The 17,332-nt window shown below is 56.6% G+C and overlaps 1 protein-coding gene and 1 long non-coding RNA gene across 5 annotated transcripts in view; one reads left to right on the top strand and one right to left on the bottom strand.

Moving 5' to 3' along the window:
* The window catches only part of SLC22A23 (solute carrier family 22 member 23), a 126,048-nt gene that overhangs the window by 20,504 nt on the left and 88,212 nt on the right, over positions 1-17,332 (bottom strand). For all 4 annotated transcript variants that reach the window (XR_012062505.1, XM_072945765.1, XM_072945766.1 and 1 more), the window contains exon 4: positions 10,870-11,038. Coding sequence is in view for 3 of the 4 variants with exons in the window: in XM_072945765.1 (XP_072801866.1) it covers positions 10,870-11,038 (169 nt within the window). In the remaining variant the exon portion in view is untranslated. The remainder of the gene's footprint in view (positions 1-10,869; positions 11,039-17,332) is intronic.
* LOC140687853 (uncharacterized) lies at positions 199-8,907 on the top strand. Its single transcript, XR_012062507.1, has 2 exons — positions 199-267; positions 7,502-8,907. It is a non-coding gene; the product is annotated as an uncharacterized lncRNA (long non-coding RNA).

Raw genomic sequence — 17,332 nt, 5'->3', positions numbered from 1 at the left:
GCAGCCAAGAAGCAGCCCCAATTTCAGGGGGACCCACGTGATGCCCCATGACGTGGAGGCCACGGTCTGTCACCCTGACCGCTGGGCAAAGTGGCAGTGCACCCCTGAGCTTCTTTTTTAGAACTCAGACATTTATTTGGTCACCAAACTTTTTGCCCTCATACGTACTGAGCATTGTCACTACAAATACATCCCAAAGGGGCACATACGTCCCTGACCTCAAGGAACTGAGGAGTCTTGCAGAAGAACTCCTCTGTGAACAGACAGGTAAACAAGGCAGACACACACACGGACACACTCCCTGTGGATTTACAAGTGACTTGGACAGAAGCCCGTACAGAATGGGACGGGACAGGGCCCAAGAAGAGAGCGGGCGGTTCCTTCCAAGAGGAAGGGCAGGACGGGGGCGGCCGGGGTAGGGGCAGAGCCGAAGCGGCGGGGGATGCTCGGGCGTCCTGGGAGACGAGCAGGTGCTGGTCAGACCCCCCCGTGCTGTGGGGGGGGTGTGGGGACAGGACCCAGAGGAGAGGCTCTCACCCGAGAAACACACAGCATGTTGACTGGGGAGCCGCAGGCTGTAATGCCAGACTCCTGGGTCTGGGAGGAGAGATGGGAGGCGGGGCCCAGGTGGGGAGGACCCCAGGTCACAGAAGAGCGGCTGCCCCTCCCCCAACCAGAATGAACCCAGGTGCAGAACCAGGGGTCTCCCTGCAGATTTGGGCACAGGTGACAGGTGGACTCCTGTTGGTCCCATGTCCTGTCTCCAGTGACGGGACGCCGTTGCCAGCCACCTCCCCCACGACTGGCCTGCAATTACCAGGCCCCCTCCACACCCTTCCCATGTATTCCAGTCTTTTAAGCTCATTGTGTGTTAGGAACATTATCCCCATTTCACAGATGGGAAAACTCAGGCAAAGAAAGTTCAAGGACATCGTCCAGATTTCAGAGTGGTTAAACGCTGAGCTGGACTTGAACCCCGGCAGTGGGGCTCAGAAGCCCACATTCTTAACCTCGGTGGATGCGGCAAAGGAACAAACCGCTTGTGCCTAGACGGTGCCGACGCCTGGGGTTTGGGGCAGACTGCTCCTGGGATGCTTCCTCAGGCCTCCCCGATGCCACGTATTTGAATTTGCTGCAGAGTCACAAAGAGCTCGTTGAATTGTCAGCCGATGAGAAAGCCCCCAGATGGCTGCCCCAGTTTGGAAAATGTGCAGTGTGGCCACATTATGGGAATTTAATGAAATCTCTCTTGACAAGTACATAATGTAATAACACCACGAAAATGAAATAGCCAGCCGCTGGCCCAGGAGCTGGCAGGAGTGTAGCTGAGCCTCCGAGAAATCCATCATTTTCAACAGAAGGAAGAGTAGGGAAGGCGGCTGGAGGCCGCGTCTGCGGGGCACACTCACGTGCAGGTCGTGCGAAAGTGACCTTGGCAACCATGAACGGAAGCGAACACGAAAGCCACGGTGGCGTCTGTGGGAGTCTGCAGTCGCGGCTGGAAGGGGCCAAGGCTCCGGGAGCAGGGAGTGGTGCACGGAGGAGATGGCGGAAGGGCGATTTACAAAGCTGGAAGGGTTTCACTCTCTCGAGCTCATTACGTGGAGGTACTAATGTTCTCTCTTCTCCAGACGGGAAGACTGAGGCAAAGCAAGTCCAGGCGCACTGCCTGGATTACAAGCTATTAACGTGGCAGAGCTGCATCTGAACCATCCTGACCCAGAGGTTTTTAGGCTGTGATCACTCCAAGCCGGTGGCTCAGTGGTCTTAGGGCTTCTGCACAAAGGATGCGGGCAACACTGCAAAGTCTCTGCTCGTCCTGCTCGAGTCCGAGGCCCACGGCAGGATGCAGGGCACAGAGAGGACACGTGCAGAGCCCGCCGGGCAGAGTCTGTCTCTTCCCTGCGGCGGTCACACGTCCGATGGACCTCCTGCTCCAAGGCACGTGACGGCTGGTCCTGAGGCCTCCAAAATATGTCCAGGATGGTCAGACGGTCAGGATCCCTCGCTTACAATTTCAGGATCCACAAGGTTCTGAAATCCAAAACCTCTTTGTTTAACTCACTTGCAAGGAAATCGGAACTCCCTGGAGGCAGAGCCGGACCTGGTGGGGGTGAGGGTCTGAGCCTCAGGCACGGCTCTTGAGGGATGGGGACCCCTCCCTGCAGAAACAGGAGCGTCTGGTATGGGTGCCACAGAGCACGATGTGGGCTGGACCGGCAGCATCCACACAGCGTGGATCCACCTCCACGGCCCTGCCCCGCGCTCTGCCCGCCTCGCCTGCCTCCTCTTCCCAGAAGCAGGAGGATGTAGGGTCAGCAGCAGCCGTGAGTCACAGGGTGAAAGGCTTTGGCTATGAAGTTAATTTTCAATTAAGCAAATCACTTAAATCCATCCTCTACTTAAAAACTAAAGTATTCCAGGGAAGACAGAAACCCTCCCTGACCTCTTGCCCCCATCCCGGTGCCCCCGCGCTGCCCTCCCCCGACCAGGCTGCCCCCTGCCCCCTGGGTGAGCGACCTGCCCACCACTGGAGACCCCACGGCTCCCGCTTTTGGTGGAAAACGCCAGTCTCACTCTCTGAAGTCCCCTTCCTTTCAGATTGGCACAGTTGCCCCCCTGGTGGCCTGGAGACCGACACCCCTCGGTGTTGTGCACAGTGGCTTCTATCGTCGCGCCCTGGACAAAAGCCACACCAACTTCCTGCCCTCCCTGGGGACAAAATGCAAGGTCGTCCCAACCTCGGGACAACCCGAGGAACCCTTTTCCAGCTCATCCTTAGTACAGAAAACCTCTGCATGGGTCCACAGGCCACTTCCCCCGTGGCCTCAGGTATGCAACAAAAAGCCAGGAAGCAGAAATTAAGTGCAGAGGCCTCCGACTGAGGGCCGTGGAGGTCACAGAGACCACGCACTGGAAACCCAGGCTTTCTTCAGAGGACCCCCAGGTCTCAGATGACTGAGCTCTGTGTTAGGAAGCCCCAGGTGGGGACGGGGACGGGGGGGAGAGGCAGCTGGGAGCAGAGAGGCTGGCAGGGCCAGGGTGGGGGGCCATGGGCAAACTCCCCACCAGGAAGGCGTGGGTGCCCCGACCTTGCTCAGGTGACACTAGATGTCACTCCACACCATGGTCCCTACTGCAGGATGACACTTCTGTGGCACAGGTGTGCCTGATGACACGCTGGAAACCCTCAAACCACTCCCCAAGAAGGGCAAAGGCACAAATCTGAACTTCAGGTCAGAGGGGGTCACAGATCTGCACTTAGTCCGGCCCCCCAAGGCACGGCCAGGGAGCCCTTCCCACTGCCAGCACCTCCTGGGTGGCACCAATGGCCGGATCCACCTGCAACCTGGTCTCTGGATCCTAGAACAACGTCACCTTCCCCACCTCACACCACGCTTACAATACTACTTAAAACGCAGGACCGATGCATGTGAGAAAGAGGCCCGCCCAGAAGAGCTGCTGTAGCGTACTGATCCTTAAAGAATGACATGGAAAATGTACTGACAGGAACCTGTTTTCCCAACGGTACCAGTGTCGGCGCTGTTACTGTATCACAACAGAGCGCCCCCGGTCCTCTGACTGATCCCACCAGAGGCTGCTCCTCGAGCTGAGCATCCGAGGCAGTTCCAGCTGGGGGACCCCGCGCCCCGCCCCCCGCGAGGTCGCTGGCGCACCGCGTGCCTTTCAGACCACGTGCTTTATGACGTAATAGTGACCTTTGCTTCTGATTCGCTTTCCCATCTCTGTCTTCGTCCCTGCCTGTTCTTTCTTTTTAATTTTTAATTTAATTTTAAAAAGTGAAGGACAGTTGATTTACAATGTTGCGTTAGGTTCAGGTGTGCCGCACAGGGATGCAGTTACGTACTTATGTGTTCTTTTCCACTGTAGGTCATTACAAGACACTGAGTATAGTTCCCCGTGCTGTGCAGTAGGTCGCTGTTGTTTATCTATTTTACATATAGCAGTTTGTATCTGCTGATCCCAAACTCCTTATTTACCCCCACCCACCTTTCCCCTTTGGCAACCATAAGTTTGTTTTCTATGTCTGTGAGTCTATTTCTGTAAAAAGAATGAAATACTGCCATTTGCAGCAACATGGATGGACCCAGAGAGGGTCATACTGAGTGAAGGAAGCCAGACAAAGACAAATGTCATGACATCCACTCATACGTGGAACCTGCCTTTTCTGTTATTTGGCTAAGTCTCAAGCCCGTCTGACTTACGTTCATGGGTCTGTTTCACATCGTAGCCTCGAACCTGTATGGGCACTCGAAAAATTGGAAATTAAAACGCCATACTATGATCTTCCCGTAATACTATGAAGTTGGCATTTTTTCCTTAACATTTAGAAATAAAACCGAGCGTCCGTCTGCCCCACTGGAGGATCAGCCACAGACGAGGAGGCCCTCCAGGCTGCCTTCCTGCACGTCCACTTAGCACCCACTCTTGGCAACCTCTACACTCAGAGCACGGCCGTCTCTTCAAGTCACTGAACCAGAACATTTACTCACAGAGAGACTCTGGACAGGAGGGAAGACGAACCGCTGACGCTGAGTGAAGTTAACTTTATCCTTGAGCCGTTCTGTTTTCCTGACGGACTCAGTTGCAGGTGACACACCTGCTGACACTTGTGATGGAGCATCACAGCCCTCCAGGGATAAACGCGGGCTGAACTCCATCAGCCTGCCGGCTGGGACGCGTACATCAATAGACGCCTTACGGAGGGTGGGGGTGGGGGGTTCCAGCAAACAGGTTATAAAGCGCGGCCAGAGGGGCAGAGCTCAGAGAAGCTCTGCAGAGCTGCGGCTTCCCAAACGCGGGTGAGGGAAGGGCGCCTGTTCCAGCGGTGCTTTGATTTAAAGAGGCGACTCCAGCTGTTGAGGCTTTGGGGAGTTACCAAGTGTCACAGGCATGACGTTCTGAAAAAATTCTCAAAGTAAAAAAACTCAAAGACTAGAATTGAGTTACCTACCAGCTGGAGGAATATCTTGATTCTGATTCGAAGCTCTCACAAGCAGATACACCTGGTTCCAGTAGCTGAGCTTTCGCTTTAATTTTTTTTTTAACTGTAGTTCTGTTTGGTGTCAAAACGTAAGGTAAGCAGGTTCATTTCGGGGTACAGCAAATGGATGTGAATTAGCGCTTCTTATAAAAAGTCAAGCTGATGATTTAAATTTAGTAAATTAGGGAGAAGGGCTGAGTATCATGGGATCAAAGGAAAGCTGGCTCTCAGGATGTCTGGACCCCAGGGTGTTTCTTAGGCAGATGAACTCTTTTAGCAAATCTCTCTGTAGAACAAGGAATTCTTTTGTAATTAAATTGCCATCCCACTAACTCATCTGTCACATAAACTTGGAACAGTGTGTCTCTGCTGTTTTTCAAAATGATACACATGTAAGCTCCAGAATTCTTCCATTACAGCAAAATTCTGGAGGGAATATATCAGGAAGCCTGGGTTTGCAGACCTGTTGTGTGACCTTGGGCAAGTCTCCTAACCCGCGGGGCCTCAGTGTCCCCATCTGTACATCTGTACAATGGGGTGACACCAAGGCCTCCCTCACCCCAACACTCTCTCTGTAATTCATTTCAAGGGGCCAGTGGTAACTGCTGCCTCCTCCTGGAAGTTATAAAAGATGCTGGTCACGCAGTGCATTGAGCAAATATTCTAAAGCTGCTTTAGGTTTTGTCGGGATGAAGGAGTCAATACCTAAAACGCCTTTTAAAGGCTGAGCAACTCCAAACGTGTACCAGTGGGATAAATTTAAAACGCTGCTCAGCTCACTTTAGAAACAGGTGAACACCTGGAATTCAGCCAGGTCACCTTCCTCCACTTTCTCCCCCGCTTTGACTCTTCTCCTCCTGCTCCTTTTACGAACTTATCTATGCAAGCGTCAGGCTGCAGGAAGAAGGAACGCAGGGCTTTCAAAACGGACCATTCTAACGGGAATTAATTTGGCATGTTCGCAACTGCTGAAAATAAAAGGGGACGTTGAGAAACGATGTGAGGAGATAAGTGGGCAGAAGGAACAGCGGCTCTGTGAGGGTTCTTCTTCTAACTGGAATTTTACTTCTGTAACCCTGTCGCTACCCTAGGGCTGTGCATTAACCGTGCCTTTTTGTTTACTGTATGTCCCGATGTTTCTGGGAGGGAGAGCTGCTCCTCCCAGGGTCAGGGAGTTCCTAGAGAGAGCAGACAACCCACCTGGGGACCAGACGCACACCAACCTTTCCAGAGCCCCCTCTGCGGGTCGCATACACTGGCCACTGCCCGCCCGCCCGCATCCCCCAGGGCTGGGTCCCACACAGCCAGGACGGCCCCGTGCCCCAGAGCCCACTGAAATGGTCCACACCAGCCCATCCTAAGCCTGCTCGCCCGCCTCGCCTTCTCGTCCTCAGAGACCACAGTGAGGGCTCTTGTCCACCCTCCCTCCCTCCCTCCGCCTCCACCCCCCACCCCGGGCATGGCGAGCCCCCCTCTTGGGGACTGAGAGCAACAAGCTGTCTTCCCAGTGTCCCCGTCTCAGTTGGCTGGCCTCGCCGTCCCTGCATCAAACACACCCCACAACTTAACACGGCTGCCTTCCGGCCACGTCGCTAAGCTCTGCACAGCGGCTCCTTTTTGCCCTTAAGATCAACACCCTCTCTTTTCCCAGACTCCCCTCAGAGCCCCTCCATTTCTGTCACCCCAGACTCTTCTCTGGGGACTTTCTGCTCTGCCCCCAGCTGGCTCCACACATCTTGGGCCCCGGTCTCCCCTCCCAGGAGATGGTCCAGATCCAGGCCTTGGGCATCTCACCCTCAAGGGCCACAGCAGACCCACCAGCCAGACTGCCTGGGGCCACTTCCAGAGCAGACCCAGAATCAGACCCCCAAGCGCAGGCACCGCCGTCTCCCCTGCCCAGCGCGGCCCCAAGACCGCGCTCCCTGCGCAGCAGACGGGCGATGCTCCCAGAGCACCCACCGAGGCATGGCCCCCGCCCGGCCGCCAGCCTGTGTTTGGGTCTCGGAGGAAGATCTGCACGCCCAAGACCCCACACGTCTGACCCCCCGCGTGCCTGAGCTCGGCTTCTGGCCCCTGGGCTCCAGCCACGCTGACCACCTTCCTCATCTACAAAAAGCCCAGTGAACCAGCCTTTGCCCTGGCTGTCCCCGTTCTGCCTGGAAGACGTTTCCGCCCAGAACCTGGTATGATTTCCTCTTTCTGATGACTGAGCCTCAGCCCGAAGGCCACGTCCTCAGAGAGGCTGCTCCTGCCCCGACTGCTCCTCGACACCCCGGGTTCTACCCCGTCTCTTCCTGCTGCTGGTTACTTGAACGCGCGTTGTTTGCCTGTTGATGGGTTGATGGTCTGTGGCCCCCTCACCCCCGGCAAGTGTGTCTCAGTGAGCAGCCCAGGTCGCAGGCCCGCACGGCCACGTAGAGTGCCTGGGGCGAGGGGAGCGTTTGGTGCGAGGAAGTGTGACCACTTAATAAACTAGTTAATTCATTTCTCTTTCAGGCAGCTCTGTTTTGCACAGTCCTGAGATGCAGACCCCTGATTTACAGACTTCAGCTTTGGTGACAGGTCCCGTGGGCTCTGAGTTCTACCCGCAAGCTCATCCTTGGTGAGGATTTTCTTCCACATGAGTCTTGGCTCCGGCGATTCTCCACAGAGGTTTCATTTCTGATCCTGAGGGTCCAGCGAGCTTCCCTGGTTCTTTCGTCAACTTCTCAGCCTTGGAGAATGGTTGGAGTTTGGAACAGAACATGTAGCTACATGGGGGGAAGACTGCAAGGCGCCACTGTCTTAAGGGTGAATCCTTTCCGCCCACGGCCCGGGGCAGCCAGCCAGCTTTGGAGTTGAGACCCTGAGCCAGGCAGAGATCTTCCAGCCCTGTTATCACTGACGCTCTGAGTCCGGGCTTCACCTCGGGGGCTCAGTTCAAAGCCCAGAAGGGGACTGAGATCTCAGGAGTGCAACACAGGCCCCTGGGCCCCTTTCTGGGTCAGACGCCCTGCAGTGGCCTCTGTGTCGCTCCTGGAAGGCTGTTCTGGGTCCTTCCTGCACTGGAGGTCAGCATGGTCTCTGGACGTCCCCGCCGGCCCCGCCTCCATCTGCACCAGAAGACCCCCACCTCCACCCTTTGTCTCTGTGCTCCTGACCCGACCCTGCATCCCGGGGACCCTGTGTCATGTGGTTTGGCTCATGGCCCCTGTGAATGCACCTGCTCCTCAGAGGAACTCCCCAGCACAGGCCTGCTGCTGGCACCTGGGGCCCACGCCATACACTTTCGCTCTCAGAGGAGAGAGTGGCTGTCAGTATTCTGTCAGCAGCAGCTGGTCACCCCGCCAGCTGCAGCCACTGCCTCCGCAGCAGCCCAGTTCAGCCGGTCACACAGCAGAGCCCGCAGGAGCGAGGGGCTCCCTGGCAGCAGAGGGGAGGAGGGCGGTCACTAGGGAGATGACGGAGAGGGAGGCACTCCGCGGCCTTTAAAAGCCAACGCCTCCACGAAGCTGCGCATGGCTGCAGGGAAGGGGGCGCGTCTCCCTGCCCGCCGCCTCAGCCGCCCGGCCATGTCGCGGCCCGGCTTCCGGAGGGGTAGGGAGTGACGCCGTCAGAGCACAAGCGGCGATCGCAGCCGCCGGCGTCTCCGCGCACCCTCGGCAGGCCGGGCGCGCGCCCAGCACCTTCAGCTGCGGCGTCAGCAAAGCACACGGTAGCGATGGCGGTGCCCACCGTGGACGCTGCGGCGGCCAGGCCCTTGGGGCGCGTCCCTCGGTCTGTCCGCGCACGTTTTCCTCATCCCTGGACTCCGGGAGCCCTTCTCACCGTCAAGTTTTATTTTTACATTTGTGTGTTTCAAAGAACTTCTTTTAGGTTTGATAATGTATTTAAATAAATGAACATTTTTACCTGCCATTAAACCTTGATCTGTTTTTAAAATTTCAAATTAAAAAAATAAGATAAACAAACCTTCCATCTCTTTCCCACAAGGTCCCGGCCCCCAGACCTGCTCCAGGAAACCCTCCTCTGCCATTTCTCCCTGCCAGGTGTCCTCCTACCTGGGACAGGTGGGAGCAGGGGCTGGGCTGAGACTCAAAGCCTGGCACTGATGGAGACGGCGCCTGTGAGTCTCCAAGAGTCTGTGCCCCCAGCCCCCGGGGGACGGCAGACAGCACCACTGCCCTTGGGCGCTGTGGAGGCCAGGATGTGAGAGGACACGGTGGGGGTTCCTGACTGCAGAGCGGAGGCGCCAAGGCAGCGGCTCCTTTTGGTCTCAGGGACGAGGGATGGAGGCGCAGGGAGGCCAGCAGGGCCCGGGCTCAGGGACCAGCTGGCCGTTCTCGGTTTCGTCGTCTGTCCAATGGGGCGAGGAGGTGTCCAGCCAGAATGATGGACTCTGCATAGTGCTTGCGACTGTGTCTGGCCGTAAACACTGTAAATGTGTTAAACCAGGAAACGTCCCCGAGCCCAGCTCTGGACACAGCAGGGGGAGAGCAGCAAGGGCTGCCCGCTCCACCTGCTCTGGGGGCTGGAGGGAGCAGGGTGTCCCGAAACGCCCAGGGCTCCTGCAAGAGGGGCGTGATGTCCGACCTCGGCCGGGGAGGTTGGCGAGGCGCGGGCGAGGGGAGCACGGTGTTGGCAGCGGCTGCCCAGTGGCCTCCCGGCAGGTGGCCTTTTTCTCGTCTGTTCCTGCCGCTACCCCACTGCTGCCGCGGCACTGAGGACACGCGAGCCAGAACTGGGCTCCGGAGGAAAACGCACCTGCACTTGGGCTCACAGGGTCCCCTGCTGGGGGGCCTACTGCCAGGGCGGGGGTTGGCTCAGTCTGTTAGGTCAGAAGGTAGCCGCTGTCTCCCCTCCCCGGCATCTTAGATAAGGAAGCCCAGTTAACAGCCGTCTCGGCCGCAGGGAGCACTTAAAGCTAAGACACAGCTGTGCTCACCAGGCAGTCGGCTTTTATGGGCGACTAAATCACAGAAACGCAGTGCAGTCGGGGTAAACCTCGCACCTGCAGGCGAGGTGAGGGCCGGCCCTGGGAGCGGGTGGGAGGGACCGGGAAGAAAGAAAGAGGTATTTACAGAAAGGGTGCAACACTTAGTTTTTGGATAAACATCTCTCTATCCAAGAGCAGTGGTTTTAACCTTGGCTAAACATTAATCCCCTGGGGAGTTTAAGAGGAGTGTGTTCAGTTTTTTTGTTTTGTTTTTCCCTAAAGTCAGCAAGCCCCAAACTGAAAGTTACACCCAGTTCTAGAAGTCCTGCTTGACTCGCCTAGAGCAGGGGTGGGCAAACTTCTTCAAAGGATCAGAGTCAGTGTTTCCGGCTTGGCGGGGCCACACTGCCTGGGACGCATGCGCTCAGCCCCGACGCTGGGGCGTGAAAGTGGTCACGGATGTCACATGTGACAACATGTGAAGACAGCTGGGTTCCAATAAAACTTTATCTCCAGAAACAGACGCTGGGCTGGAGTCTGGAGGTGAGGGGGTTCTGCTAAATCACTCCTGGACATCTCCAAGTGTATTTCCCCATCCCACCACGAGACCCCGCCCTTCACAAACCCATTCATAAAAATCAGGTCGGCACACCCAGCAGGCAGGTGTCCAGCAGGGGGCAGGTCACCAGAGCCGGGCAAGGGCAGCTGGGACTCAGGTCACCCCTCCGTCTACTTTTGTGTATGTTACAATGTTTCCCAAGATACAATGTTTAGCAGATGAACTTTGAGAAGAAGAAAGGAAAATTCCACCATACAAAAATCACAAGCTGAAACTGGTGGGAAGTCTGGGGCCCGTGGGACCCAAGGCCTGGATCCCCGTCTGTGCCCAGGACGCGGCCCCCAGGGGGCGGTGCAGGTGCGCCCAGCCAGCGGCGGGCAGGATACTCACGACCAGTAGAGCAGCATGAGCAGGAAGGGGCAGACGATGAGGGCCTGCAGGACCTGCCAGTCCCGGCACAGGGCGGCCAGCCCCGGCATGAGGAACTGCCCCGCCATGGCCACGAAGCTTGCCACCATCGTGATCATGAACCGTTTTCCAGGGGGACACAGCTCTATTCCTGGAACACAGAAGGGACAAGGGAGACGTGAGTGCCCTGCCCCGTGGCTGGGGAGCCGGGAGTAGGGGACGGGGGTTTCGGGCCAGCATGCATCCCCACCGGCCAAGAAGCGCAAGATCACTTTCGCGTGCTGGTCGCAGGAGGGCCCTGCGTGCAGCTCAAGGATGGGTGCTCGTTTTCACAGCCGGACAAGCCCAGGCTCAGACTACGGAGGGAGGGAGGTGGTTGCTCAAGGTCACTGAGCAAGTCATAGCAGAAGAAAGCTGTCGTTCAGAGCGACCCAGCCCAGAAACCAGGAGATGCGGCTCCGCCTGGAGGGAGAGTGTGCGCCTCCCCCGCGGCTCCCACGCCCTCCGCGGCTCCCACGCCCTCCGCTCTCGGGGCGGCCCTGAGCTGGGCCAGCACGGCCCCCTCTCGGGCCCTCTGCCGCTGTCCCTTCTGTCTCTGCTGCTGGACCAGGGCCCTCCCAACCGCTGCACAGGGCACAGCAGTGTCGTCCGCTGACTCCCACCCACCTCACCACCCTCTCGGTCCCAGTGCTCCGGGAACTCTGGGTTCCAGGCAACCCACTCACACGAGAGACAGACAGACCAGCGGCGCCCAGACTACCTTCTGAATGAGAAGAAACCCAAGCCTAAAGCAGACTCGACCGCGTGGGCAGAGCTGCCCCGGAGCCGCCCCTCCCTCAGAACGCCCTGCCCCCCTTTCTCCGTCCCTGTCAGGGGACAGCTCCCCTGGAACCAGCGCGTGCCTCAGTTAGTGTCTGCTGAATGGAGGACACCACAGTCCCTCCTGTGGTCAAGAACCTATGCTTTTAACCGAACTTCAGTAAAAAAAAAGGCGGTCACCAGCCTCACACCGTAGCAGCCGAGGGACAGCCAGCGCAGACCTGTGGCACAAGCCCTCTCGCAACGGCCCGCAGCACTGGGAAACGCAGCGGGTTTTACACGGGCTTCCCTGTAGAGCAGGTGATTTGTTTGCTGTTCTATGCTGCTACGCATTATTCCTGAAGCTTGCCTTCTTTTCTTCTTCTTTTTTTTTAAAGTATAGTTAAAATGATTTCTACAGAAAGAAGACAGGCCCTCAGGAGAGAACGCGTCTTCTGCTCTGTATCCAGAGACAGTTGTCGATGAGCTGCCACAGCCCATCTGCCGGCGTGCAGAGGCCGGGGCGAGGTCGGAGGCCGAGAGGCAGTAAGGAGGGAGGTGGGTTAGGGGGAGAACAGGCACGTGACACGTGGCCCTGAGGGGGGAACCTGAACAAGGAAGGACAGGGCACTGTGGTGGCCAGGATCTACCCCAGCCTGTCTGCAGGGGAAGAAAGAATAAAGTCATTAGTTTTGCATCTCTGCTCTGCCACAAGCTGGGCATCATGGGCCGTGGGTGAGTGAGAGAGAAGCTGGCCTCGCTGATAAAGACCTTTTGCCATTTAATTAAGAAAACAGGGTTGAGCAGCGCTCGCCTGGCCACTTCCTGTGAAGCTGGTCCTTTCAGTGCACAGGCCAGGTCCCCTCCCTTCCCTTCGGGCAGTCACCCACATCTGGCATTTCTGCTCTTAGTAACAAAGATACCAGGGTCTTTTTGTAAAAAGTTCTAGTTTTCACTTATCAAACACAAACCTGCGCTTCAGAAACCAGAGCCTGGCCTGAGCCAGGCCGGGATCGATGAGCAAGCGTAGTGCCTGGCCGCCCCGGTGACCTGTAACCAAAGTCAGAGAGGGGACGCCCTGCAGCACGCGGCCTCGCGGCCTGGGCTCGCTGGTTTCTGTGATGCAGGAACTATGAACATACCTGTGGTGACACCTTTTCCCGCAGACGCCCTTTGGGACGTCTAACCCCACTTGTCACTTGACACTGTGCGCTGTCACCCCGAGGACCCCAGGCAACTTCCCAAATCTGCGCCTAGGCTTATGGATGACAAAGGACCGTTGTCCCCCCATGGGCCGATGAGCCCAGACTGACCTCTCCCTCGCCCCTCGCAGTGACCGGCGGGTACCAGGGTTACGGCCGACTTGGCGATGAGTGAACTGTCTCGGTTTCCCTCCTAAAGGGTCCTCTCCTTCCTCTCCCATATGCGGTCTGGGCCACCCTCGAAGTCCTGGCTCCTTGGACCTGAAGCGTCAGCCTCTCCCGGGAGCTCGTTAGAGACACAGAGCCTCCGGCCCCGCCCAGCCCTATCTGCTCAGCTTCTGCATTTTAATGGGTCCCTGATGACTCAGTGGGAAGCACTGCTCACTGCTCACTGACCACACTTCCCCCAAACCCTGTGCATCATCCACAGCGGGAGAAATGTTTTTGCCTCCCAGACACACACCTACGAGAGCTGAATAAGCAAAATTGCGGCCCCTCCTCTCCAGGCCTTCCGTTTTTGCTAGGAGCCCTAGCAGACTTCACTGATCGCATCAGGAGGAAGATGCGGGGCATTACAGCAGGTACCCAGCGTTTCAGCATTCCTGCCGTGCGGTGAGAAACACGGCGCGTCGCCGTAAGGACACAGGTGTGACACTTGCAGACAACGACCTTTTCGCCTTGACTCACCCAGAAATTCCTTCTGAACTGCCTGAAGTCAACTATGTTCTGAAGGTGGCTGTAAAGATGTTTTTTTTTTTGAAAAAGCAATTATCCAAGAACCACAGGCACTTTGGGTTTGCCATTAATCACATGCTCCTCTCGGATGATGAGAAAGCAGCTTTTCTGAAGGGAGGAGAGGAAGGAATACTCCAGAGGGCTGGCATCAGCGGGGGTGGGGCTGCAGGTAGACGAGGGCCTGACCCCGCTCTGCAGACAGGAGCACTGGGTGCAGCGGGGCCCCCAGCCTTGGCCCGGAAGGTGGGGAGACCTGCCACCAGCAGAGGATGGTGTCCCCAGTGCCACCGCCTGGGCTCCACGGGCAGATGCCACAGCGGCTGGACAGCAGCATCGTGGGACGCCTGGCGGTGAGTTGTGTCACCACACTTCTGAGAGCCACTTCCTTGGCCAGTGGGGCCAACGTCAAGCTATCCTCAATTATGTGCTTTGTTATGTAAAACAATTAAGGGTTATTAAAAAAAACTATCATCTTAGGTGATGCCTTATAGATTCGAATGTAAAAATGTCTCAAGAGTCTTGCATACAGCGCTTTCACGGCTGTGGGTAAGAGCCTAGATTCTGGGGCCAGACGGCCCGGGTTCCGACCCTGTCCCCAGACGTACAAGCTTGTGACCTGGTTTGGTCCCCTAAGAGTTCTGTGCCTCAGTGTCTTCATCTGTGAAGTGGGCTGCTGAGAGAATTACGTAAGCAGAGCGTGCCTGAACGAGGCAAGTGCTGTGTGTTCGCTTACACGTGCACATTACGCATCACTGCCAAATGCAGTCATGTAATTGTTGCCAACTCACTCTGGTCTCATCTGGCCTCCTTTTGACTGACCCGATCTGGTGAGTTTCACGGTAGGACTGACGTTTGTTTTTTAAAAGACTGAAAAAGAAATAACCTACCATGATAGTCAACCCTCCTTCTATTATTCATTCTTTTTTTTAACATTTTTTATTGATTTATAATCATTTTACAATGTTGTGTCAAATTTCAGTGTTCAGCACAATTTTCCAGTCATTCATGGACATATACACACTCATTGTCACATTTTTTTCTCTGTGAGTTATCATAACATTTTGTGTATATTTCCCTGTGCTATACAGTGTAATCTTGTTTATCTATTCTACAATTTTGAAATCCCAGTCTATCCCTTCCCATCCTCCACCCCCCTGTCAACCCTCCTTCTTCTCCTTGTATTTTATTCTGTGGAGATTCTCTCAGATCCATCATTAAGAAAACAGGACTAACTGAACCCAAGAAAACTGCACCCCAGATCCCCACCGCACCCCAGATCCCCACTGCACCGCAGATCCCTACTGCACCCCAGATCCCCATCGCACCCCAGATCCCCACTGCACCCCAGATCCCCATCGCACCCTAGATCCCCACTGCACCCCAGATCCCCACTGCACCCCAGATCCCCACCGCACCCCAGATCCCCACTGCACCTCAGATCCCATCGCACCCCAGATCCCCACTGCACCCCAGATCCCCACTGCACCCCAGATTCCTATCGCACCCCAAAGTCCCATTGCTAGAATCACGTTTCCCCTAATGCCCAATGGAAAAGGCATTAGAGCTGTTTTTACCAGCCTGATGTGTTGTCAAGCAGAGCGATTTCTGATGGTTATGAGAATGAAACAGCATGTAATTAAGACTTAACTGAGGCATTTGGCCCCAAAGACGACAGGAAACCCCAACCACGACAGCCTGAGCACCTAGGTGACAGGAGTTGTAGGGGCTGTAGCTCTAGGGAGACTGCTCCTCAGAGGCCTTCAGGGTCTTACAATTTTCCTGGAGGAAAAGAGAGCTGTGCCGCCCAGATCGGTGACCTCAGGAGATAGAGGAGGGGTGAGGGTCAGCTCGTGTCGCCCGGGCTGGGCCACAGCCAACAGCAATCTAGGTGTCACTCTGTGTAATCAGGCGACTTTGAGTAAAGGAGATTGTCCGAGATAGTCTAGGTGGGCCTGACCCAATCAGGTGCCAGGCCTTAAGGGACGGAGCTGAGGCTTCTGGAGGAGGAAGAAAACGCCCTGCTAAAGAGAGCTCCAGCCTGCGCTTCCTGCCGACCCTGCCCACGGATTTCAGCCCTGCCTGGCCTGCCCCACCGCTGCGTAAGCCAGTTCCCTGCAGGAAACCGTGCCCTACACACCCCTCCTGCTCTGTGTGTCTGATTGAGCCCCGATACAGATTTTGGACTTGCACTCACACCGGGTCACGTGGGGAGCCTGGGGAAGCTCTGTCTCAGAAGACGCTCACCTGGCGGATGCCTGGCCCCCCTACAGCACCGCCCACAGGACCAACACCTGGCCCTGCTTCTCCTCCCAGGCCAGCCTGCACCTGCTTCCCCGGCCTCCCAGTGGGCTGTGAGCTCCGGGGGCCATCTAAGTCAAACCCAGGGAGGGCAGCAGGCATCATTCGACCATCTTTGCCAGCCCTGTAGACGGGCTCCCAGGTGAGACAGCCAAACTGCACTGGGAACAGGTGGGGACAGGTGCCTGGCATCCTCCAGCAGAGGGGAGTCAGCGGCAAGAAAGCTGGAGTCCTGGGGGTGAGACGTGCGAACTAAACTTCAGAGTCCAGAAAGGGTTTCATGAATTCCACAATAAGAAGAAAACACCACGGTGGCTTTTATATTTGTTTTGGGAGCAAAAAGGTTAGGGAGAGGATGCTCCATCCCATTGACTACCTGCCCCTTGGGAATCTGAGGGCCAGACCCCTCTCCAAGGCCCCATCTGGCTAGGAAATGCCAGAATCCCAGACACCAGCCCCCGAGGACTTCATATGCAGATGAACCAGATTTCAAACGCTCTCCCACTTCAAGTGGGGGCACCGCAGCCAAGGCGGCGGACATCAGCCCCGCCGCCCGGATGGAGGATCCAAGGGCGTGGAGCCCAGGAAGAGCCCGGGGAGCTGCTCCGAATCCCGCTCCGTGGTGACCTCTGCACACCCCGTGGGCTGGTGACAGGGCACCTCTGGGGGAGTCTGGAAGTCGCGTGGCTTCCTGCTACGGAGGAACCGAGTTCTTCTGGAAAACACCCACCTCGCCCACCGAGACCTCAGCATAGGGACGCCCCTTGAGCCTCTGTCACCCACGTTCGGCCTAATGGGTTCTAAAAACCGACATTTTACTGGGATTCAACGCAAATAATGTCTGGGAGACTCCGTGCTTATACAGATACCCTGTTCGTATAAAACAGGGTCCACCTACCGTGCACGCTCGGCACCAGGGCCCGGCGGGCGAGCGCGCAGGTGTGGGGCGGCCCCGCTCTGGGTGCGGGCGAGAGGCCGCCTGCCGCCGCGGGGAGGGACCGGCCCTGAGCCGGCGTGGGCGGGCGGAACGCATCCCTGCTCGGCGACTAAGGTCCTTGCCGCCCAGGGAAACCAGTCGGAGCACCAGGTCTGAACAGTCTCCCCTCCCAGTCCCCCAGCACACTTGCCTAACTGTCCACGGCATTTGGGAATTACCGTTTTTAAAGAAAGAAAATCACTCTGGGAACCAGTCTTAACAAGCCACCACCCAGACTCCTCTAGTGCGTAAGTGAACGAAGCACAACCTTTAGTCTCCCTTATATTAAAAAAAAAAATGAGTTTGCTTGCTGAAGGTAGGGGGCGTGCATTTTCACGGGATCGAGAAGGGTCCGAAGCTTCTCTGAAGCGAGTCTGCGGGGTTTTCAGGATGGAGCCGGCCAGCGAGGGAGGAAAGTAAGTGCCTGCTGACGCCT

Source organism: Vicugna pacos, chromosome 20 (genome assembly GCF_048564905.1).
Source record: "Vicugna pacos chromosome 20, VicPac4, whole genome shotgun sequence".
NCBI lineage: Eukaryota > Metazoa > Chordata > Mammalia > Artiodactyla > Camelidae > Vicugna > Vicugna pacos.
This window is presented reverse-complemented; position numbering and strand designations above follow the sequence as displayed.